Source organism: Phascolarctos cinereus, unplaced genomic scaffold, assembly GCF_003287225.1.
Source record: "Phascolarctos cinereus isolate Bilbo 61053 unplaced genomic scaffold, phaCin_HiC Scaffold_5;HRSCAF=322, whole genome shotgun sequence".
In the NCBI taxonomy this organism is placed as follows: Eukaryota; Metazoa; Chordata; class Mammalia; order Diprotodontia; family Phascolarctidae; genus Phascolarctos; species Phascolarctos cinereus.
The window spans coordinates 53,923,690-53,948,078 of NW_027555958.1; the positions used below are offsets into that span (position 1 = coordinate 53,923,690).

At 39.7% G+C, this 24,389-nt stretch overlaps 1 protein-coding gene across 2 annotated transcripts in view; it reads right to left on the bottom strand.

Moving 5' to 3' along the window:
* Positions 1-24,389, bottom strand: part of HIPK1 (homeodomain interacting protein kinase 1) — a 54,462-nt gene that overhangs the window by 5,621 nt on the left and 24,452 nt on the right. Inside the window, exons 4-15 of one of the 2 annotated variants that reach the window (XM_021002225.2) lie at positions 19,251-19,370; positions 18,377-18,463; positions 17,591-17,775; positions 16,985-17,147; positions 15,748-15,973; positions 11,701-11,822; positions 10,658-10,792; positions 4,909-5,048; positions 4,025-4,201; positions 3,311-3,523; positions 1,490-1,731; positions 207-337 (exon numbers count right to left, since the gene is read on the bottom strand). In XM_021002225.2, coding sequence (XP_020857884.1) covers positions 207-337; positions 1,490-1,731; positions 3,311-3,523; positions 4,025-4,201; positions 4,909-5,048; positions 10,658-10,792; positions 11,701-11,822; positions 15,748-15,973; positions 16,985-17,147; positions 17,591-17,775; positions 18,377-18,463; positions 19,251-19,370 — 1,941 coding nt within the window. Of the gene's footprint in view, positions 1-206; positions 338-1,489; positions 1,732-3,310; positions 3,524-4,024; positions 4,202-4,908; positions 5,052-10,657; positions 10,793-11,700; positions 11,823-15,747; positions 15,974-16,984; positions 17,148-17,590; positions 17,776-18,376; positions 18,464-19,250; positions 19,371-24,389 lie in introns of both variants that reach the window. The other variant, XM_021002213.2, reaches the window with a different exon arrangement.

Consider the following 24,389-nt stretch of genomic DNA (forward strand, 5'->3'; position numbering starts at 1 on the left):
GACGCGCCAGGCTCTCCACGCTCTCAAACATTACTCCTCTGGGGCAAGCAGGGGAACCTGGGGTACAAGGCTGATCGCACGGCTGGAGAGCAGAGATATGACATAGGCAGACATGGCAAAGGACAATGCAGGCCAAAGGGGACACAGTCTGGCGAGACCTGGGATTCTCCAGGAGACAGCCTGGAGAAGAGGCCCTTAATGCTCACCTGGCTAAGATTGAGCGGCTGTGCTACGTTTGCTCCCCCACGCTGTGCCCGGTACCCCGTGGGGGTGATGCAGCAGCCGGATGGCTGACCGCTCACTGAGGCAACTGGCTTGGTCTTATTTGTCAGGAGGCCTGGAAAAGGATCATGAAGGAATTAGTCCTGGGTGGACGGCTCTTCAGGAGAGCTAAACTAATTTCATTATTACTCTCACTCCATGTGCCCGTAACACCAACGTATGGAGTTGACACTGTATTGAATAGAATATTGCTTTGTAGGTTTCCTATTTCATCAAATTAACACCTGAAGGTCAAAGCCTACGTATAACTTTAATGTGCTAGAAAAAAAAGCCTTATTCCATCATAAATGCTAGAGCATCAGTCGACTGTCCTCAAAACAAGTTCTCAAAAAATCAGTTTTTCAATTTTTTTATCATCTTGCTTTCAAAATAAGACAATATGCTTCTATGATCCACTTCCCATCAGTATAAAAGGATATGTGGGGCATTCAGTGACCTCTTGGTTTCCCTAAAGTTCCTGTACTTTTCCAGTGAGAATGGAATAGCACTGGCCTATAAGCCTGAAAATTTCATCCCGTGGCTTGCTATGTTGAGGGCTCACCTGCCTGCACTGGAAAGGTTTTCAATTCCTGGATTCCAGGTCTCAAATGCCAGACAGAAACAACCATCACTCACCAACAGGACAGCCTACAGTAATCACTCATCATGTAACTGAGCTGGGGGCCCATACTCTCAGATCTAAAGGAAATGACTACACAGGAAAAAAGTGGAATCTGTGACATAATCCTGATCTCGTCCTTTTCTAGACTGCTACTAACAGCATTACCTTAAGATCTGACGGAATCTTGGCCGACCGGAATTGTTTTTTAGAATTTTTCTATCGACTCTCTACTTCAGGACTGTCCAGCTTTGGGTCCTCTGATGCAAATTTGTAATTCCAAGCCACTTACTCCCTGTCATCCATACATCTAAGCCACCTCTCCACTGGAAGTAACTGGATACTTCAGGGAATGCCACTCATTTTCAATACCAGCTGAAATAAAATGCTGCCCAAAACAATTTGATACATAGTGTGCTGCAAAGCCAAATGGAACTGATTTTTTTTCGGAGTAGCTGATTTTTAGGAAAACCTACACTGCTGCTCTACAACATCAGCATGGATAAGTGGGAGAGGCCTGTAAGGTTAATTCCATGTAAATAGAACCTAGATGGTCAGAAAAGCCTTTCACAGCTAGGCACTGTCCCTTCGCATTGGTCAGACACCCACCTGAGGCCTGGGCTGCCACTGTACAATCACCAAGTTGAGCTTTCAGGGGTGGCACAATAATGGTTCGTGCCCCAGGACCGTCTGTCACAGCCCGGCCAGGTCCTTCCGGAAGGGGCCCTGGATTGCCCCGGACTGCAGCCAGAGTGTCTGTAGAATACGGACTGCTCAGAGACGAGTCGGAGTCGGGAGAATCATTGACAGTAACATAGCTGATGACATTGGACCTTGGCTTCAGGCTGGAGCTGCAGAGGAGAGAGTTCATGAAAACTCAACTGTCCTTTCGGCAAAGCCTCCTAGCTGGTGAGCCTGCTTCAGGTCTCTAGTACTTTCCAGACATCCTAAGCAAAACTAATAATCTTCTCAAATACCACTTTTCAGTCACTCTTGAGAAGTCAAGAGTCTATGGTGGCTGACACCCTACAGCCTGAAATCTCTACTTCCCATCACATGTAGTAAAGGTCATCTCCCCGGCCTCGTTTCTCATTATTTCCCAACAGATTTTGTTCTGTGTTGGTTAAGCGATATCAGTCCACATAGCCTACATGCTCTGTGCTCTTCTTCTCTGCTGGGCCGTTGCACAATCCACTTCTCCCCACTTGAAATGTTCTTCTCTTTTAGTCTCCCCCAATTCAAGTCAATATCTTCAAAACCCAGTTTTATCAACTGCCCCTCGCCTCACACTCCTCTTTAAGGAAGCTTTCCAGTTAAGCCCACCCGGCTGAGAGCACTCCTGTGATCTGCACTGGGGTTTTCAGTACACTAATTCATCTGAGTTTATTTATATACAACTAAATATTGTTATTTTCTTGTTATCTCGTTATTTTCCATACATACATGCTACCTCCCTCATTAAACTATTGGCTCTTCAAAGGCATCCTTTTCATTCTTCCCTTCACCTCCATCATGTCCAGCTGGGGTTCTAAACAAAGTAGAGGGTGCTTCTTAACTTAAACATTTGGAGGTGATACATTTCATTGAACCCTGCCAAACTTTCTAGCCAAGGTTTTCTTTTGCAAACTGGCCAGTGGAAGAAGGAAATCAGACTAGTGCTTGGTTCAGTTTCAGGCTGTCCTTCTTGAGAAGGCTTCTCAGATTATGTCAGCCCCCACGCCAATCTATCCACCCATCCACCCCACTGTCTCTGACCTGCCCTGCTTGTGTTCATTCTAGGAAGCAGCACGGTGTAGTGAGAAGAATACCAAACTACATCTCAGAAACTAGAATCCTAGCACTGCTTCTGCTGCTTACTAACTGTCTGACCTCGGGCGAGTCACAACACGGGCCAGTTCCTCCAACGTGGAGATAAACACGTCTGTCTTGCTTACCTCCCAGGGCTGCTGTGAGGACTGCATAAGGTAATACATTTGAACGTGCTCATAAGACACATCAAATACTCTGCAAAAGTGAAGTATTACACATTTTGGCTCCTTCATCTCTCCCCTGTTTAAGCTATAAAGCTCCTCATGGTGAGAACACTCCTGGCCCACCCCAGGCACTTAGGACATGGCCAATGCACCCTGTGAGCTCAAGAAAAACTTACTGATTGACTTCTCTGCAAAACTGATTTAGTTGGCTGAAATGTACAATAGGACAGGAGCACTGCACAGCCAAGTCTGTTCCCAGGGCTCAGGGAGGGATCTCAGGAGCGGACTGAGCCTCAAGCACGGCCACACTCCCCAGATGACTTTCCTCTGAGTCCTTTCTTCCCATCACAATGCCTGCTTTCCACAGAGGCTCAGCTGAGTCACCAGTGGGCAGGAGTCCGCAGTCCGAAGCCAAGGGCAGGGACCACGTGGCCAGACAGCCCTCCACCCGCTTTACCTGCTGGGCTTATACTTGCTGTCCTCCTCCTCGTCGGTGTCACTGCGGATGGTGATGACGCTCACAGGAGGGCTGGGGGTGTCTGGGATGATGATGGGCTGGGGCTGATCCTGCACAGGGGCCAGGGGATTATAGGAAGAGTTGGTACGGAGTGGGCTGCTCCCAATCAGTGAATAGACTTGGGTAGGTAAGACATCCAATGTGGAGACAGTTCTGCAAGAAAAGGTCACAGGGAAATAAAGGCCAATGAGGAATATTTTCACCAGCTTCCCTACTTTATTTTTTTCCCATTTAAAGCTGTTGATTTTTCTTTTCTTTTATAATTAAAATGACAGATTTAACAATAAGAAAGTAATTATAATGAAAACAAATACACTGACTATTATAAACAGTTCCTAAGCAAAGAGCAAGAGGTACAAAGGGAAACACCGTCCTTTTATGAAACCTCCCAGTCAAATGGACAGACGTGAAAATGATCTTACACGTTAAGAAAACGCTGACCCCAGAAAGAAAGAATGACAGTGACTAGGAAGCAGACACTTACGTCATCCTGCTCTGACAGAAAGACAAACCATCCAAAATTCCACCTGACAATGTAACTACTAAACCTGACATGCCATTAGGCAAGATACTTCACTGCAGCCCCCCAAGAATTAGGCAACAAAATCCTGCCAAGCAGGCACATGGTTTCAGACATCCCCAGAAACAACTTACTTGGCTGGGGCCGGCTGCTTGTTCTTCTTGGAGGGGAGGGAACCAGACTGCTGCTGCCTGACGACATGAGCAACACCAACGTTGAGAGGCTGAGCTGTGGCCAGAGTCACATGGTTCGTCAGCAGGGAGGGCTGCTGCATGAGGGTACTGTACTGGCTGCCATGTGAGTGAGCATTCCTGGGTTAACAAAAGGAGGCAAAAGAGACTGAATTCTTTAGATCTGAGGAAGATAGAATCAAAAGAAGCTAAGAGGCAAAGCAGCCAAACAATGGAGGGATGGAGGGAGGGGAAAAAAGGAGGAAGGGAGAGAGAGGGAGAGAAAGAAAAAGAGTGGGGGGAGGGAGGGAGGAAAAGGAGTTGCAGGGGGATGGGGTGGGGAGAGAGAGATTGGTTTTCTCTTAAAATCTGGCCCATGGATTATTATTAGGCTTACATTTCTACTATGTCATCTTACATTTTCTGAAATTGCTGGCCAAGAAATTATTTAACACCAACCTAGATGTTTCTTGATCTTAGGGGTCAATCTTTCCCTTATTAGAAGCTTTTTCTTCTTCTTGGCTAGGCAATGGGGTTAAGTGACTTGCCCAGGGTCACACAGCTAGTAAGTGTTATGTGTCTGAGGCCAGATTTGAACTCAGGTGCTCCTGAATCCAGGGCCAGTGCTCTACCCACTGCACCACCTAGCTGCCCCCATTAGCAACTTTTTCAATGACCTTATGTCTCTACCTGATTTGAATAATATACTCCCAGGGATTTTAAAATAAGGCTAAGTCTCTCCCCTCCCTTTATTCTCCCATACTCCCTATGCCACCAAAGCCCCCCACACTCTAGTGGCTTTTCTCATCCTTGAATAGTCACTCACAAAGCAATAGCAAGACACTTGCCTCCAGTCTCCCAGCTGCTGGCTACTCCCCATGGTCTCCGGAATAACTGCTGTGGGCTGGACAGAATTGTGCAGAGCTACCCCAGGCAACTGCTGCCAAGTTGAAGGCAAGAGTATCTGCTGGGTCCCTCCAGGCCAGGCCTGCTGTAAGGAAGCACACATACAGAGACCCAAACTTGACTTATCATTGGCCCCCCTCGAGAAAAATTAAATTCAAAGTTTATTTTAAACAAAAAGTTATTTGTAGATTGTTAACTTGCAAAAATTACAAAGAAGAAAGAAAGGTCAGAGGGGCTCATGGTTTTAATTCTTATCATGAGGAAAAAAAAGTGAGGTACTATTATCTTTTGGCCACCCATCCCAGAAGCTCTCCCCCTGGCAATTGGAGGAAAAAAATTTCTCTATGGTAAAAGTTGCTATTGTACTGCAGAGGAAAACAATCAAAGTTCATAGACACAATTCTATTGAATGCTGGGGGGTGTGCTGGGGGAGGGGGGTTATTTCTACAAAGTACCTAGGGCTACATTCCTAAAAAAAGAATACAAAAAGGCTGAATCACAATGAAATTAAAAACAATTATCAAACCTAAGTGTAAGCATATAACATGCATGAGACCAATTCAATCCACAAAAAAAAAAGTAGGTCCATCATATCTTTTTGAATAAAAGAAAGACTTAAGAAAATGGAGATATGACATGTGAATGACCAAAGATCAAGTTATTTGGCAGAAATCAGGCGTATGCTATCAAGCACAACCTAACTAAACATAGACATGTATAGATGCATGATTATAGAATATGAAAATAAAGAACTGAAGAAAAGGTATTTGTGGGGAGGCGGAGCCAAGATGGCGGAGTGAAAGCAGTGACTTGCTTGAGCTCTCCTCCTCCAAATACTCATAAAAAATAGCTCTAAACAAATTCTGAAGCAGCAGAACCCACAAAAAGACAGAGTGAAACAAATTTCCAGCCCAAGACAACCTGGATGATTGATCAGAAAGGTGTATCACGCCGGGCTGGGAGCACAGCGCAGGCACAGCGTGGGCACGCAGGCTGCAGAAAACCTGGAGCAGGCCTCAGAGGATGAATCTCCAGCAGCTGTGCAGGTTTCCAGACTCCTCAATCCACCAATGCCAAAGACAAATTAGAAGGTCAGTGGGAAAAGTCTGTTTCTGTTGGTGCCTGAGAAAGGAAGGCAGGGTCTGAGCTCCATTCCCCAAGAGCGTGGCCCTGGGGGAGGGGGCAGCTGCTTCCCTAGCTTCTGGCCCACAGACTGAGGGGGAATCCAGTGGCTGATCAGAGAGGGATTGCAGGGATCTCTTTGCCAGTGCTGAGGCAGGAATCTCTTGCTTTGCCCATGTTTGGATCTGGGCCACAGTTCTGGGCAGCAGTGCTGGGGTGAGGAGGAGCGCTGGCTTGGTGGAGCTTGTAGTGGTTGTGGAGAGGAGCACCTCATCACAGTAACAGGACAGAAAGGAGTACTTGTAGTCGCAGGCCAGGAAAGGAGTAAACACCTGCCCCTTATCATACCACCTTGGAAGAACTGAAAATTTACAGGTCCCTACAAGTATCTCTGAAAACAGCTGTACAAACCCCCGAAGCTTGGGACAGTACATTCTCCACATTGGAAGCAGATTCATACCTTAACAAAGAGTTTAAAACTCAAGTAATTGGCCGGGATCATGAGCAAGCAGCGCAAAAAGAGTCAGACTATATTATCTTACTTTGGTGAAAAAGAAGACCAAAATATACAACCAGAAGAAGACAACAAAGTCAAAGCCCCTACATCCAAAGCCTCCAAGAAAAATATGAATTGGTCCCAGGCCATGGAAGAGCTCAAAAACAATTTTGAGAAGCAAGTTAGAGAAAGAGGAAAAACTGAGAGTGATGCTAAAGGAGACCCAAAAAATACTGAAGAAAATAACACCTTAAAAAATAGCCTAACCCAAATGGCAAAAGAGGTCCAAAAAGCCAATGAGGAGAAAAATGCCCTAAAAAGCAAAATTGGCCAGATGGAAAAGGAAGTCCAAAAGCTTACTGAAGAAAATACTTCCTTAAAAATTAGAATAGAGCAATTGGAAGATAGTGACTTTATGAGAAATCATGACACAGTAGAACAAATCCAAAAGAATGAAAAATTAGAAAACAATGTGAAATATCTCATTGGAAAAAACAACTGACCTGGAAAATAGATCCAGGAGAGAGAATTTAAAAATTATTGGACTATCTGAAAGCCATGATCAAAAAAAGAGCCTAGACATCATCTTTCAAGAAATTATCAAGGAAAACTGCCCTGATATTAGAACCAGAGGGCAAAATAGAAATTGAAAGAATCCACAGATCTCCTCCTGAAAGAGATCCCCAAAGGAAAACTCCTAGGAATATTGTAGCCAAATTCCAGAGTTCCCAGGTCAAGGAGAAAATATTACAAGCTGCCAGAAGGAAACAGTTCAAGTACTGTGGAAACACAATCAGGATAACACAAGATTTAGCAGCTTCTACATTAAAGGACCGCAGGGCATGGAATATAATATTCCGGAAGGCAAAGGAGATAGGATTACAACCAAGAATCACCTACCCAGCAAAACTGAGTATAATCCTTCAGGGGAAAAAATGGTCATTCAGTAAAATAGAGGACTTTCAAGCATTCCTGATGAAAAGACCAGAGCTGAATAGAAAATTTGACTTTCAAATACAGGACTCAAGTGGAACATGAAGAGGTAAACAGGAAAGAGAAATCATAAGAGACTTATTAAGATTGAACTGTTTACATTCCTGCATGGAAAGATGATATTTATAACTCATGAGACCTTTGTCAGTATCAGGGTAATTGGAGGAAAAAAATTATATGTATGTATATACAGATAGATAGATAGATAGAGGGCACAGGGTGAGCTGAAGATTAAGGGGTCATATCTGGAGAATAAAATTAAGGGATGAGAGAGGATTATACTCGGAGAAGAAGAAAGGGAGAGGTAGAATGGGGTAAATTATCTCACAAAAAAAAACAGAAAAGGAAAGTCTCTTACAGTGGAAGGGAACAGGGGAAGTGAGAGGGAATGAGGAATCTTATTCTCATAGGATTTGGCTTAAGGAGGGAATAACATACACATTCAATTGGGTATGGAAATCTGTCTTACCCTACAGAAAATAGGGGGAGAAGGGGACAAGAGAGCAGGTGGATGATAGAGAGGAGGGCAGATTGGGAAAGAGGTTAAAGGGTCCTTCTGAGGAGGGACAGGGTCAAAAGAAAGAATAGAATAAGTGGGAGGGCAGGATACGATTAAGGGAAATAGAGTTAGTTTTTCACAACATGTCTACTATGGACGTGTTTTGCATAACTGCACATGTACAACTTATATTGAGTTGCTTGCCTTTTCAATGAGGGTGGGTGGGGAGGGAGGAAGAGAGAAAATTTGAAACCTAAAGTTTTAAAAACATATGTTTAAAAAAATGTTTTCACATGCTACTGGGAAATAAATATAGGAAATGGGTGCAGAAGCTATCCTGCCCTACAGGAAAATAGAAGGGAAGGGGATAAGAGAAGGGAGAGAGATAGAAGAGAGGACAGAGTAGGGAAGGGATATTCAGAATGCATGACATCTTTGGGGGGGGGGGGGAGATGGGGTGAAAATTTGGAACTCAAAAACTTGTGGAAGGGAATGTTGAAAACTAAAAATAAATAAATTTATATTTTAAAAAAAAGAAAAAAAAAGAAAAGGTATTTGTTCATAATACCAACAAGTATTCTATTTCTCCAAAAAAAATTTTTGTCTTGACCTTTTTTTTTAAAGTTCCATAAAAACATATCGCTATGGATATATTACTTCTACTTTGCTAAATGCCACATTATTAACAATACACATAGCAGCAAACATGTTTACTGCATCTGCTGCTCCCAAGATTCCGGTATTTCCTGGAAAAAATGGAAGCAGATTTGCACACTTCCTTTTTCGACTGATATTCTGCAGTACAATACACCTACAATGCTGGGGGGGACAGATGGGTCTGTTTCTTGAATTTAAAACTGCAAGACTATCAACACACATAGTGTTTGTAAAATATTTCTGCAAGTAACAGACCCACTTATTACAAATACTGGTTCCAAACAAGAAGCCTTCAAAGCAGAGAAACTGCAAACACGTCTGTTACCATAAAGCAGAATAATTTAAAAAAAAAAAAAGAGAAATGTGTTAAGTCACACCATGCGTTTTTCCAAAAGCCAACACCTGCACGAGACAAAGCATGTAGTTTAATACAGAGCAAGAAATAACATCCCAAGGTGAGGCAGAAATCTGGCGTTCCAAGCGACGAACTGTTTTGACAAAGGAAAGACAAAAATATGCAAAGCTTAGCAAATGGCTAGTGCAAACTGAGGAAAAGCAGCAAATAAGAAGTGTCAGCTAACACTCCTGACTTCTAAACTCCAGGTAAGCAAGTTAGAACCAGGGGCTTGTCAAGAAAGTTGTAAAAATTTCTGACCACCTTGCCATATGGGCTTTACGTCACTGACATGCTTTAGAGACTAGGGTTACGCTCCTTCACCAATGCTTCAAAATACTATATAGCCAAGTTGTGCATGAATGAAAGGACAGTCCTCCCAAGAACTAATGAGTGTTTCAGGGAAGAAGAATAGCTGACATGAGCCACAAAGAACAAATTCATATTTGCTCTGAGACCCAAGTGCATCATGAGGAGTTCAAAAGCCTTTCTCATTTAATTTAGGAGTTTTCCAAATAAGAGAAATGCTAGATCTCCATTAGCCAATTCCAATGCAAAAAATAAAAGCCAAGCACAGGAACAATCACTCTTTAAATGGTGATCGATCCTAAAATGTACCTTTAAGGCCCACTTTTTCTATCATTCCCCTAATGCTACAGTTGTTACTGCTCTAGACTTCCCCAATTCAATTGTTTTTTGAATTCAAATACCACCAGCCTAGCACCTAAGTGTAAGATGCATTTTTACCTCTAGATAAAAAAAAATCTTTATACCCTAGCATAGATGAGTAACTTACATTTACCGTAAAATACAGGGTATCTCATACCCTAAAAATTAGCTCACCTTTAATTTCAGCCAAAACTGAAACATGATCTAAAATCATCTAAAGGGAGCAACATCTTTAACTAGATGATGGAAGTTGTCATTGATTGATTATGGATAATTAAAGGCTAGCCACTCTTTCCATGTGTTCAAAGAAGGTTAATACCAACGACTAAAGCAACAGACTAAAAGCATTGCTGGTGTGAGTTGTAACCACAGCTTAAGCATCATGTTCCACATGTCTATGTACAGAGACGATTCAAAGAGCAAAACAAAGAGTAAAGCTAATGGCTTGCCAAGAAATTCACATGCTGGCCATCCAGGGGGTGCCTCGTAGCCAAGCCAAACTCAAGCCCACTTCCTTTATTCTCAAGGGTCCGAGGGCAAAGCTAGGACAGTAAGCACAAACTAGCAGAAGCTCTTCAGGGGCTGACCCCATTAGGCTGGTAAAGAACAGAAGCCAAAGGTTCTGGAATCTTTACACAGCCACCCTGAACGTCAGTCAGACAGTGCTTCAGCAAGTGTCAGGGAGGAAAACAACAAGACATTAAAGATGGAGCAAGAACACAGCCACAAGATGGCACATGCTTCCATGCCCTCTGCAAGGTCTAAGTTTAAAAAAAAATGAGAAAACAGAACAAAAAACAAACAGAAAAAAAAGAAACCAAAGAAACTCCGTTAGTAACACAATCAAGTGAGGGGAATTACCAGTACAGCGGCAGTCTGTTCAACCAGCGCCGGCCGGCCGGCTGCGCAGCTCAGAGTAAAGGGCACCGCATACTGCGGTGTGATGGTGGCTACTTGAGGATGGAGAGTTGCTACCATTAGTGGTGTACAGCTTCCCTGAAATGTAGATCAGGCAGGTGAGTGAAACAAACACACGCAGGCAGGTTAACTGGGTTCAGAAAGTACTTGCCCCACCCCAGAATCATTACTGACACATATCAACAATCCATAACCTTCCCCTTCAGTTCTCCACAGAGGTCACCCATTAGGCCAAATACCAATGGACCAAGGGGAAAAAGTCTAGGAATCTTTCCTGGGGTAGATTCAGAGGACTAGTTCTTTGAAACTCAGTCAATTATGAAATCATTTAAAAAATTGTTTATTCCCTCTCTCAAAATAAGATTTTAGGATTCATGACATAGCCAAGGACCAAAATTGTATACATCTGAATCATAACAAGTTAGTTATTTATATACACATACCATAGGCCATCCTGAATTCTCAGTTGCATGTGCTATAAAAAGTATCAATTCTTTATTCTTCTTAAGACCTAATGAAATCAACACACTAGGATCAGAGGAAACAGAAGGATTCTTTCTTTAAAGGAGTATGAGGTTGTGATCCAGCTTCCCAGACTCAGATGACCAGAAGAACCACCTGGATATCATGTATTTTAGAATCAAAATATCATGTGTGTGTCCTATATGCCTATCAACTATCAATCAAAAGGAGGGTTCCAATTCAAGCCCCAGGAGCTGGAAAAGTCCCACTCAGGTGAATACCTACTTTCCTGCTGCCTGGCTTCTACTCTTGCCAATCTAAAAAACCCATTAACAGAACCGAGCATCTCAACTACTGTCATTCAACAGAGAGGTTTGGTTTTACGTCCACCAAATTATGACCAAGAAAGATCTGCTAGTCAGAGCAAAGACCATTACAAGGGACAGTTGTCAGAGACCAGCGAAAGCCAGCTCGAACTAGTATTTCAGAGTCACTGGGTCTCCAATGTGTCCTGGCTGTTTTACCTGGGTGAGAACTCCTGACTGGATCTGTAGCGGTTGAGCAGCAGGCGCTTGGGGCACAATTGGCACGGCATTGTCCATCCTCACAGGGAATCCAGAATGCTTCGCAGGTGCCTGGAGTCCAGCTGCCAGGAACAATAACACGGTGAGATTGCTTTACTGAGGAGCCAGACGCTGCGCCCTCAAGCCCTAGGCGCTGCCACTTGAGGCAAAGGACTTTTGAGAAAGGACCATGTTTTCAGGGGTCAAGGAAAGCAAAATGGCTCTCTCCAGAACAGACTGCTGGAAGAGGTTTGCTCAAGGACCACCTGGTTTCAGTAAGCTCTAGACCCTCCTTTAATAAAAAAATAGAATGATACTTCTTCATGACATAAGAAGTACCACTGAACTCATTTCTCCATCCTCTCCCTATCAGTACGGACTAAAAGTTACTCTGCAAGTTATATGACCTAACCATACTATTGTGATCTAAAGATAATTAGTTCCAATAAATGTTTCTTATTCCTATCTATATCTTCTCACACCCATTTTGGTCCATCAAGGTAAAAATGTAAACTTGTTTTTCAAAATGGGACCATTTTGCTTAAACATGATTTGAATGTAGAGCAACAATACAAATATGTTTATGCTCTTTATAAATGTGTTTTACATTTACAGGAATATAAAGATGCTACAGTTCTCTTGGCTTAGCAGCTAAGATGGCACTATTCAAAACAATAGAAAGCATATTCACCTAAGATTCAACTTGTAGGTTTTGAAGGGGGTCTTCCCCCTTATGTCTTCCCCCTTATTCTACCAAAAAAAAATCCTAGTTAAGAAATGACTCATTTCCTTTTAAAAAATATCACTACCGAAATTCAAGGGACTAATACTTGAACTAATTAGAAACACAATAAAGTTAGTTCTGTTTAAGATACATTTTTTTCTATTTATTTTAGAAATTTAACCAGATGCCTTTGAGTCACTGTTGCAAAGCTTTATCAACAACAGCTTGTCTAACAAGCATGGCCAACCTCTCTTGTAGTTAGCATGCTGCTATGAAGAAAAGGCCGCTTTCCTCACTTCCCCAGAGCCACAGCAGCAAAACCATTTTAACCAAGGTTTCTAGGAAAGGCCTGTGGTCATATCAAGACTTCACAGACCTTTCTAACAAATGAAAATATTTCACCTGGGGAAAAGGGAAGATGAGAAAAGGGGATAAGACTCTAGAGAGTTTTCTTTTTTTATTAGAATTAAGAAAAGGAGCAAAAAATTATTAGGAAAACATCCCTCTAATTTACCAATGACCAACCAAATGATAAAATCAAAACTAAGAGAACGTCAGCTTTGTCTACAGGTAATCATTATTTTCCTCCATACCACTCAAGCCTCCCAGTTTTCTTTGATCAGAACACGAGCCATTCCAATCAGAGGACTCCTCCAGTGACATTTTCTAAGCTATCATCATCTCTCAAACTCTCCTACTATTGCTATGCTGGTATGAGAGAAGAACAATCCCCAAATGTAACAACTTTTGCTGTCTGCAGCAAATTGGTCTACCAACATTTTCCACTTCAGCTGCATCCTAACATGCTAGACTAAAGGGAGAGGCCAATCCAAAATTGTACCAAATAAACTAAAGAAAATAAGATGGGATTAAAATGATATTTTCAGAAACAACTTTAATACAATCTAAGATCAGATTAAAAAAAGTGCCAACCCTCCTCCCTTCTTGGGTTGCATAATCTCACCAGGTAATTAAACAATCTGACCGTATGCCTAAAGCATATGGCTACCTGCAAATCTCTATTAATGTGGCAGCTTCCTCTAAATTGCTAACACTAGGGATAGAAAATTTCAGAAAGAAAAATTCACTGAAGGAGCTCAAGCTCAGTTGTCACTTCCATGGTAAAGCTCTAAAACAAAACTGTGGGATTTTAAGAGTCACCTTTGACAAAAGCCACATCTATCCATCCAATTTCAATAATGCAGAAAACAGTACCCTAAAAGTCATGGGCTTCTAAATCTGTGGTCACTAGAAAGGACACTGATTCCAAGTTAACTTGTTCAGAGCTGACAACTGCATGTAAGTCACGAGTTGGACACCAATCAAGTACAATGATTTAAATATTAGAAATCAACATGGAATTACAAGATAAGAATATTGAGATATAGGAGTACAAAAATAGTCTATCTTAAGCTCAAAAAAGACCATGAGTTACCTTCATGTGAATGAATTACTTTCACTTCTGACACTGTCTCCTATAGGAGACTTACAAGCACCAAAGCCATGCAGGTATGACTGTTCAAGCTGACCTCTAACCAGACAACTCTTCAAACACCCACTTTCACACTTCCTTATAAGCTGCTATACTGTATACCTATGCTTATCCATTTTCAGTTTTCCACTTCCCTTCTTATCTAGTTCTAGACACCAGAATAATCACAAGGACAGGAGAAGAATTTGTCGAGGGGCTTACGCTCCATATACACGTCCTGAGCTTAGATGTAAGAAGCCTCTGATATAGAACAACTGCTTCTCGAGCTCCATCCACCACAGCTAAGACATTTAATAAGACCAAAACAAGACTTTTCCCTGAGTCTTCAGAAGTTATTTTTCCCTCAAGCTCTCCTATGCCCTCAAAAGCTCCAACTGAGAAGCAACAGCCAATTCATGGGGCCAGAGCTGTGAAAACTGCCTGAGAAGCACAGTTTAAGATGTTGAGGTAGAGAGGTGGCAGGGTCGGGTAAGAAGGAAAGGAAGCAGTCCAGCACAGGTATTATTCAATACCCAATTACTTTTATCAGGCATTAAAACCCAATACATAGGGAATTTTTCTGGTATAAACCTTATACATCTGGGAAATTAGCATAGATTAGGTTAAATTTGCATTTACGGAAATTTGAATCTACTCCTCAGCTCTCCCTGAGGCTTCTCAGTGGTATATACATGGCTATTGCTCTCCTGCCATCCCAGTAATTTGTCTCCCCTAGCCCTCCCTTCCTTCCTGCTTCCTCTGACTGTCAGAAACCAGACAAACAAGAGTGACAGTCAATCAGCAACCAATATAAAGCAACGGACAACCTTGCTTCTAAAGGGCTAGCAAGCATCTGAAAGTACTCTAAATTCTGGTCTGCTGCCTTGGAGATCTAGCCCCAGCATCCCTCTACTCAGGAACTAGGGATCGTGCTCAGAAGGTTTGTTTAACATACCATAGAGACTTCTTAAAAGACTTGTCACACCACTAAACATGTTTTCCCTCTTTACAGAAAGAAGAGCCAGACAGGGAAGAGTTACGGGTCTTTCCCTCAAGATTATAATACAATCATGGAAGAGGAGGAACAGAGGAGAAACAAAAATACTTTTTTGAGACACCCTAAGACAAAGCTTCCCCCTCACCAGCTGTCTTACTCTTCTGTAAATAATGCAGCCAGAAGCAGAAAAAAATGATTCACAACATAAGAAAATCCTAACTCCTTCTCTTGTTCCTCCTCTGCATGTGGCAAGGCTTTGGGAATTTTCCTTACTGAATGCTTTTATTTTGTAATTTAATTTAAGTACTGTGATTAATATTTTATCAGATAATTCTAATTTTTTTCATCTAAACATGTTTTTCCTCAACTCTGCCTCAGTTTCCTCATCTTTAAAATGAGGAGGCTAGACAAAATGTGTCTAAGGTAACTTTCAGCTCTAAATTTCTATTTTAAGTTTGATTTTATTATGTACTTCTTACAATTTTGTAATAAAAATGAAATTTAATATAGAATTCCATTTACAGCCAACTTTTTGAAGATGTATTTATTTACTCTGTATATGTGTTCTAGATCCAAAACACCATCAGACCTTGAATGTAAGAGGAGGGGCATCTGACCAGTAGGAAGGGAGGAGGAAACAGCAGGGAACGAGACTGACTGGTGCCATGACCTGATCTCCAATTACTCTGACTGTAAGATTCAAGAATAACTAAGCTTCCAGAGGGAAGGACGAAAACATATACAAAGCGCAATAAGTTGCCTGAAGCAGACACGGCAGAGTCCCAATTGGGTAAGACAGGGTTTTTCCCCACATACTTTGAAAAGCAGGTGGACACACGATGAATGTCTGCTGGAATGGATCTGTCTGAGTGCAAATCTGAGTAGTTCCAGGCTGCAGGGAAACACTTTGCTGGGCAACTCCTGCAACAGGTGCTGCCGATGATGGGTACAGAGCAGACTGGTAATTTAGCAGGGAGACATCTGAATTAGCCAGAGAGAGAGTGGCAGCTGCTGCAGTAGAACTGGACGCTAAAACACTGGCCTAAAAAACACAAAGGTTAGAATTGTACAATGGAGGATGGGCCAGGGGGCACTACATCCACACATAACATTTATCCAACAGCTAAAATTTTGAAACTAAAGAACTAGGATATGATTGTCTTTGAATAACCTTTTGACTTAAGACAAATTCTCAGTCTCAAAAATGCAGTTAAATGGGGGCAGCTAGGTGGCGCAATGGATACAGCACTGGCCCTGAAGTCAGGAGGACCTGAGTTCAAATCCGCCCTCAGACCAAACACTTGACACCTATTAGCTGTGTGACCTCGGGCAAGTCACTTAACCCCGACTGCCTCACCAAAAAAAAAAAAAAAGTCAAAAATGTAGTTAAATGGTCATTCCCCCTTAAAATATATACTTCTTCTTTGGTTCCCAAACCAATCAAAAGTGGCTGTCCCAGCATCATTCCATGTAAAAAGGGGCAGGATTGGAAATGCCACAATGCTCCCTTTCATCTAAACCCCACTATCACACACAAAAATCTTTAACCAACCTTTTACTTTTAAAAATGAGTCCAATTTAAACATTAAACCTAGGCTTTCAAAAGCCTAGACTTAAACATGATTTTTTTTAAATAATAAATTAAAATTATAAACTGTTAAAGTTAACTAGCAGAAATACCACTCAACATGATCAGCTCAAAGTGAGGTTATCCTAACAAGTCATACTAACAGCCATGAGCCTAAGGCCCAGGACTACAACTAACAGCTAGCAAAAAGCTCAAGAGTTTGGTTCCATTTTCTTGATCTTTTTGTAAACTGAAAGCTCTCACAGGGCAGGGATCAGATTTGTGTAATTCTCTTTTTGAGTGGGTGCTTTACTTTTGATACAATCACAGTACCACCACAATGAAGAATTAATTCCTTATGTCATAACAAAGCTTCCTCAACAAAGACTACTCTCTACCTACCCCTGCTGCTACATCGGACCACCTTCAATTTTGTCCCACTTTGCTTTACATTTCCAAAATGGTTTTGTCCAGCTCCCGGCATACCTGATTGTGCCCGGTATTGAGCTGGTTGCTGAAGGTCATAGTTAGATTTGTGCTTGTGTTGGGGGCAACATGGGTGGTGAACGGGCTCTTGATCTGTTTTACCGTATCATACATGTGACCTCTCCTTTTGCAGATCTCCATATTCTGAAAGCATGACTTAACACTGCAACACAAAGATTGAAGATTCAGGACTCGTCCAGAAAAGCAGCATACATACCATGCAAACACACAATGCACAATCCTCGGTATTAATACAAAGAGCGTGTTTTTTATGGGGTTTTAAAAAAATCATTATGTGGGTATAAAGGGGCTTAATATACCTTTAAAAAGACATTTCTTGATTAAAAACAAAGAAAAATTGGCAACTGAACTGTAACCTCATAATTTGTAAATTAAAAGAAAAAATACACCAAAGATCCAAACCTCATGATTTGGAAATTAAAAGAAAAAATACACCAAAGATCCAAATATATAAGAACTAAAGTGGTACTCAAGTCAAGAGTTTTCTTTAACTACTAGGAGGGAATGAAGTGGGCAGTACAAATTTTAACACAAACTAAAAACTATGGCTAAAATTCCCCAATGCCAAAATTACCCCGAACTCACTGATTGCTGTGTGGGAAATCCAGAAGATGAGTCATTGTCACAAATGGGTGGTTGAGGGTTTTCAGTGGAGTAATTCTCTTATCTGCATCAATTGTCAACATCTTTTTTAACAAATCAATGTACTCTCTTCGATCCGCCTTTTCTGCCAACATATCAGTTCCCTCTAAGTCTGTAGACATATTCACCTTCCCAAGAAAAATTTGGAAATGTCATTTTCAATTACTTAAAACATTAATTACAGACATCAGTCATTTGCTTTTTCCCCAAAATATGGATTCCCCAATAGAGGAATACTCAAAAAATTCCTTTTATTAATGGATTCCCTAAGTATCCAAACTAAAAGAAGTTCTCCTTATTGTGTGACCAAAAACCTACCCCAAATTTGTCAAACTGCCAAGAATTTCTAAATGATTAAAAACATAAAGTATTTTTTCACTATTTTTCATAAAATTTAGAGACACACAAATAAGCATTCCAAATCTCCGAAACTTATTTTATTTATTGTTTAGAAGAATCAGAATGCAGAAGAAACCTGCTACTAAACACATTTCATAAAATATCTGAGCCCAACTAGAACAGATAATCAGAAATTAGTGAGAAACAAGTATTTCTAAAAGTAATCTCTTGGCAAGATTTAAATGCCCTTTAATCACATATTTGAATTCATATGCAAATTTCTTTCTTCAAGCAATGAGTATATATCAAGCTGCTTAAGTACAGTCATTTCTTCTTTAGGCCTATCTATTTAGAAAGGTAACATTTAATGGGACCTGCACAATAACTCACCTGGGCCATGTCATCTAAACAGTTGAATATGTACTTCCGGGCTTCTTTTGATTTTATTCCTGTTTCTAATTCATGTTCCTCTGGTGTCTGTAAAACATGATTTGTAGAGGGGGGATAAAATCCATTTGGCTGCAATGTTCACATTTTGTTTTAAATAAAGGCCAGAAAGCAAAGAAATAAGTGTAGCCACCCTGCCAACTACAGACAACAAACAAAAATGTGCAATACACAAACAAAGAGAAGTGAATTCTGTATCTGGCCATCCTTTCAGAGCTGGTTAAAAAAAAAAAAACCATAAGCACACAACCCGGTGGCCTAACACAGTTCCTGGCAGATGACAACATCCAGTCTTTTCTGGAGGCTGCTTGGATATAATTTATGAGACAACACCAGTGACAGAAACTAAAGGTATTTGGTATCCAGTAAGCCAAGAAGACAAAGCACCAGGGGTTAATCAAATTACTACAAGGAGAGATTCTCTTAAGAGAGAGAAGCAGGCCCAAGAAAAAAAAAAGAAAGAGATTTATTTTCAGGAAACACCTAAGACCTCAATGCTTAGTACCACCAGAAAAATACGTTGGGTTTTTGACAAGCAGAATAAACATTCCCTGATAGATGGTCATTACATAAATTAGTTTAGTTCTTCATACCACTTAAGTCTTTCACAACTACTGATTCCAAACAAGCAAAATAACATCAAATATCTGACATTTTAAAATAAATCTTTACCAGTGGGCTATGGCCAAATGAACATAACATAAAATCATTTTTAAAAAGCAGTTATCAAACACTTATGTTCATTTTAACTTACATAAGGATCTTATGCTAAAATGATGAATTCTTAGGATTTAGTGAAAGAAAATAAAAAACAGACCTTTAATCTCCACAGCGGGTAACCCAAATTAGGATCTCTGTTGAAAAACCTGCTTGTTTTTGTTCCTGCACTCAAAAGATATTCTGCTGGCAGACCTTGTGTTTGTGAAATGTAACGAATCTGAAAACATTAAAAAAAAAAACCATCAAAACACTAAGGAGGAGAATGTTTCAGGTAAAAAAAAATGTATATATATATATATATGTATATATATATATATATGTATATATATATGTATATATATACATATATATATATATATATATATATATATATAGAGAGAGAGAGAGAGAGAGAGAGAGAGAGAGAGAGAGAGAAAGAGAGAGAGAAAGAAAGTTCACATTAAAACCCTAAATCTCTAACAAATTGATACTAAAAGGAAAAGGCATGGTAAACAAATCCTGTTCAACTTTTAAACAATACATGAAAACTGAGATTTATTTATAAATACACATACATATCAACTCACACACAAGCATCATCATCCTTGTAATACCTAAATGTTTAGCATTTCCTTGTTATTGCATCTGTTAATTATCTGAAAAGACATGGGACCTAGCAATCTTGAACATAATCTAGTTATGAAGTTTCATGAACTCCCTTTTTTTCACTTACAGTCAATATTCATTTTTGTATGATTTTGAGTTCCAAATTTCTCTCTCTTCCTCCCTTCCCTTCCCAAGACAGCAATCAATCTGATATAGATTATACATGTACAATCATGTTAAACATATTTCCACATTAGTAGTATGAAAGAAGAATCAGAACAAAAGGGAAAAACCAAGAGAACGAAAAAAACAGAAAGGAAAAAGAAGTGAAAATAGGGTGCTTCCATCTGCATTCAGACTCCATGTTCTTTCTCAGGATGTGGGTAGCATTTTCCGTCACAGTCTTTTGGATCATTATGTTGCTGAGAAGAGCTAAGTCTGTTATAGTTGATCATCACATAATGTGGCTTTTACTGTGTACAATGGTCTTTTGGAAGTCTGCCTGCTCATCACTTCTTATAGCACAATAGTATTCCATTACATTCATATACCACAACTTGTTCAGCCATTCCCCAATTGATGGGCATCCCCTTAATTTCCAATTCTTTGCCACCACCAAAAGAGCTGCTATAAATATTTTTGTACATGTGGGTTCTTTTCCTTTGTCTGTGATCTCTTTGAGAGACAGACCTAGTAGTGGTATTGCTGGATCAAAGGGTATGCACAGTTTCACAGCCCTTTGGGCATAGTTTCAAGGGGATCTCCGGGATGGTTGATAAGTTCACAACTCCACCAACAATGCATAAGTGTTCCAATTTTCCCACATCTCCAACATTTATCATTTTCCTTTTCTGTATTAGTCAATCATCTGATAGGTGTGAGGGGGTACCTCAGAATTGTTTTGATTTGCGTTTCTCTAATCAATAGTGATTTAGAGCATTTTTTCATATGATTATACATAGTTTGAATTTCTTCATCTAAAAATTGCCTGTTCATATCCTTTGACCATTTATCAATTGCAGAATGACTTTTATTTCTATAAACTTGACTCAGTTCCCTATATAGTTGAGAAACAAGGCCGTTATCAGATACTAGCTGTAAAAACTGTTTCTCAGCTTTCTGCTTTCCTTCTAATCTTGGTTACATTAGTTTTGTTTGTGCAAAACCTTTTTATTTAATGTAATCAAAATTATCCATTGTGCATTTCATAATGTTCTCTGTCTCCTGTTCAGTCATAAGCTTTTCTCCATGGCTCTGACATGTAAACAATTCCTTGCTCTCCTAAGCTGCTTATAGTACCACTTTTTATGTGTAAATCACGCACCCGTTTCAATCTTATCTTGGTATAGGGTGTAAGATGCTGGTCTGTGCCTAGTTTCTGCCATACTATTTTCCAGTTTTCCCAGCAGTTTTTGTGAAATAGTGAGTTCTTATCCCAGAAGCTGGAGTCTTTGAGTTTATCAAACTATTAGATTACTATATCCATTGATTACTGTGTCTTGTGTAGCTAACCTATTCCACTGATCCACCACTCTATTTCTTAGCCAGTACCAAATAGTTTAAATGATTGCCACTTCATAGTTTCATATCTGGCACAGCTAAGCCTCCCTCCTTTGCATTTCTTTTTTCCATTAATTCCCTTGATATTCTTGACCTTTGTTCTTCCAGATGAATTTTGATATTATTTTTTCTAACTCCATAAAATAAGTTTTTGGTAGTTTGGTATGGCACTGAATTTTTATTATATTAGCTCAACAATTGATGAGCAATTGATATTTTTCAATTGTTTAGATCTTACCTGGTGTGAAAAGTGTTTTGTAACTGTGTTCATATAGTTCCTGGGTTTGTCTTAGGAGGTTGACTTGACTCCCAAATATTTCATATTGTCTACAGTTATTTTAAATGGAATTTCTCTATCTCTTGCTGCTGGGCTTTGTTGGTAATATCTAGAAATGCTGATGATTTTTGTGGGTTTATTTTATATTGTGCAACTCTGCTAAAGTTGCTGATTGTTTCAAGCAGTTTTTCAGTTGATTCTCTAAATATATCATTATATCATCTGCAAAAAGTGAATAGTTTTGTTTCCTTGTGGCCCGTTCTAATTTCTTCAATTTCTTTTTCTTCTATTATTGCTAAAGCTAACATTTCTAGTACAATACTGAATAATAGTGGTGATAATCAGGCATCCTTGCTTCACCTCCGATCTTAATGGATAAGCTTCTAGCTTATCCCTATTACATAAAATGCTTGCTGATAGTTTTAGATAGACACTGCTTATCATTTTAAGGAAAACTCCATTTATTCCTATGCTCTCTAGTGTTTTTAATAGGAATGGGTGCTACATTTTGTCAAAAGCTTTTTCTGCATCTACTGAGATAATCATGAGTTCCTTTAGTTTTGTTATTGGTATGGCCAATTATGCTGATAGTTTTCCTAATATTGAACCAGCCCTGAATTCCTGGTATAAATCCCACCTGGTCATACTGTATTGTACTGATGATAAATTGCTGTAATCTCTTTGCTAATGTTTTAAAATTTTTGCATTAATATTCATTAGGGAAATTGGTCTATAATTTTCTTTCTCTGTTTTGGCTCTTTTTGGTTTAAGTATCAGCACCATATTTGTGTCATAAAAGGAATTTGGCAATACTCCACCTATTTTTCCAAAAAGTTTATATAGTAATGGAATTAACTGTTCTTTAAATGTGAGGTAGAATTCACTTGTAAACTCATCTCGCCCTAGAGATTTTTTTCTTAGGGAATTCACTGATGACTTGTTCAATTTCTTTTTCTAAAATGGGATTAAGTATTTTATTTTCTCTTCTGTTAATCTCAGCAATTTATATTTTCGTAAATATTCATCCATTCCATTTAGATTGTCAAATTTATTGGCATACAGTTGGGCAAAACAGCTCCTAATTATTGCTTTCATCTCCTCTTCACTATTTTCATTTTTTGATACTGACAATTTGGTTTTCTTTTTTTTTTAAATCAAATTAACCAAATATTTAACTATTTTATTGGGTTTTTCATAAAACTAGCTCTTCATTTTATTTATTAGTTCAATAGTTTTCTTACTTACAATTTTGTTAATCTCTCTTTTGATCTTCAGAATTTCTAATTTGGTATTTGAGAATTTTTGTCTTTTCCTAGCTTTTTTAGCTGCATGCCCAATTCATTGATCTCTTTCTATATCTTACTGATAATATAAGCATTTAGAGATACAAAATTTCCCCTATGAACTGCTTTGGCTGTATCCCATAAGTTTTGTTATGTTGTCTCATTACTATCATTCTCTTTGATGAAGTTATTGTTTTTATGATTTGTTGTTTGACCCACTCATTCTTCAGCATTAGATTATTTTGTTTCTAATTTTTTAATCTTTTGGTGCAGCTAGGTGTCACAGTGGATAGAGCTCTGTCCTTGGAGTCAGGAGGACCTGAGTTCAAATCTGGCCTCAGACACTTGACACTTACTAGCTGTGTGACCCTGGGCAAGTCACTTAACCCCGATTGCCTCACCAAAAACCAAAAAAAATTTTTTTAATCTTTTTTTCATGGCTCTTTATTACGTGTAATTTTTCTTGCATAATGATCTAGAATGGAAGTATTTAATATCTTGCCTTTCTGCATTTGACTGTGAGGGTTTTATGCCCTAATACATGGTCAATTTGTGTGTAGGTGCCACATACCACTGAGAAAAAAGTATATTCCTTTCTTTCCCCACTCAATTTTCTCCAAAGGTCTATCGCATCCAACTTTTCCAAATTCTATTCACCTCCTTAAGTTATTTCTTGTTTATTTTGTGGTTAGATTTACCTAAGCTCTGAGAGGGAGAGATTGAGGTCCCCCACTGGTATAGCTTTGCTATTTCTTACTGTACCCCACTTCTCTAAGAATTTGGATGCTATACCACTTAGTGCATATGTTTAGTATTGATATTACTTCATTATCTATACCACCTTTTAGCAAGGTGTAGTTTCCTTTCTTATCTCTTTCAATTCTATTCTTGCTTTTGCTTTGTCTGAGATGAGGACTGTTACCCCTGCTTTTTTCATTTCAGCTGAAGCACAATATATTCTGCTCCAGCCTTTTACCTCTACTCTTTGTGTATCTCTTTGCTTCAAATGTGTTTCTTGTAAACAACATATTACAGGATTCTGATTTTTAATCCACTCTGCTCTCCACTTTTGTCTTATGGGAGAGTTCACCCCATTCACAATCTCAGTTATTATTACTAACTGTGTATTTCCCTCCATCCTATTTTCCCCACTTTACATTTTTCTCTCTCCTTTCATCCGGTCCCCCCTCACCAGTGTTTTCTTCTGACCACTACCTCCCTCAATCTGACCTCCCTTCTATCAGCACTCCCCTTCTCTTTTCTTTCCCCTTTCCCTTCCTACTTCTCTATGGGGTAAGATAAATTTCTATGCCAAACTGAGTGTGTATGTTATTCCCTTTTTGTGCCAAATCTGATGAGAATAAAGTTCAAACAATACTCACCACCCCCCTTCTTTCCCTCTACTGTAAAAGGTCTTTTGCACCTCTTCATGAGATGTAATTTACTCTATTCTCCCCCTTTTCTCTTCTCCCAATACAACCATTTTTTTTACACCTTAATTTTTTTTATAGCATCACATCAAAGCCAACTT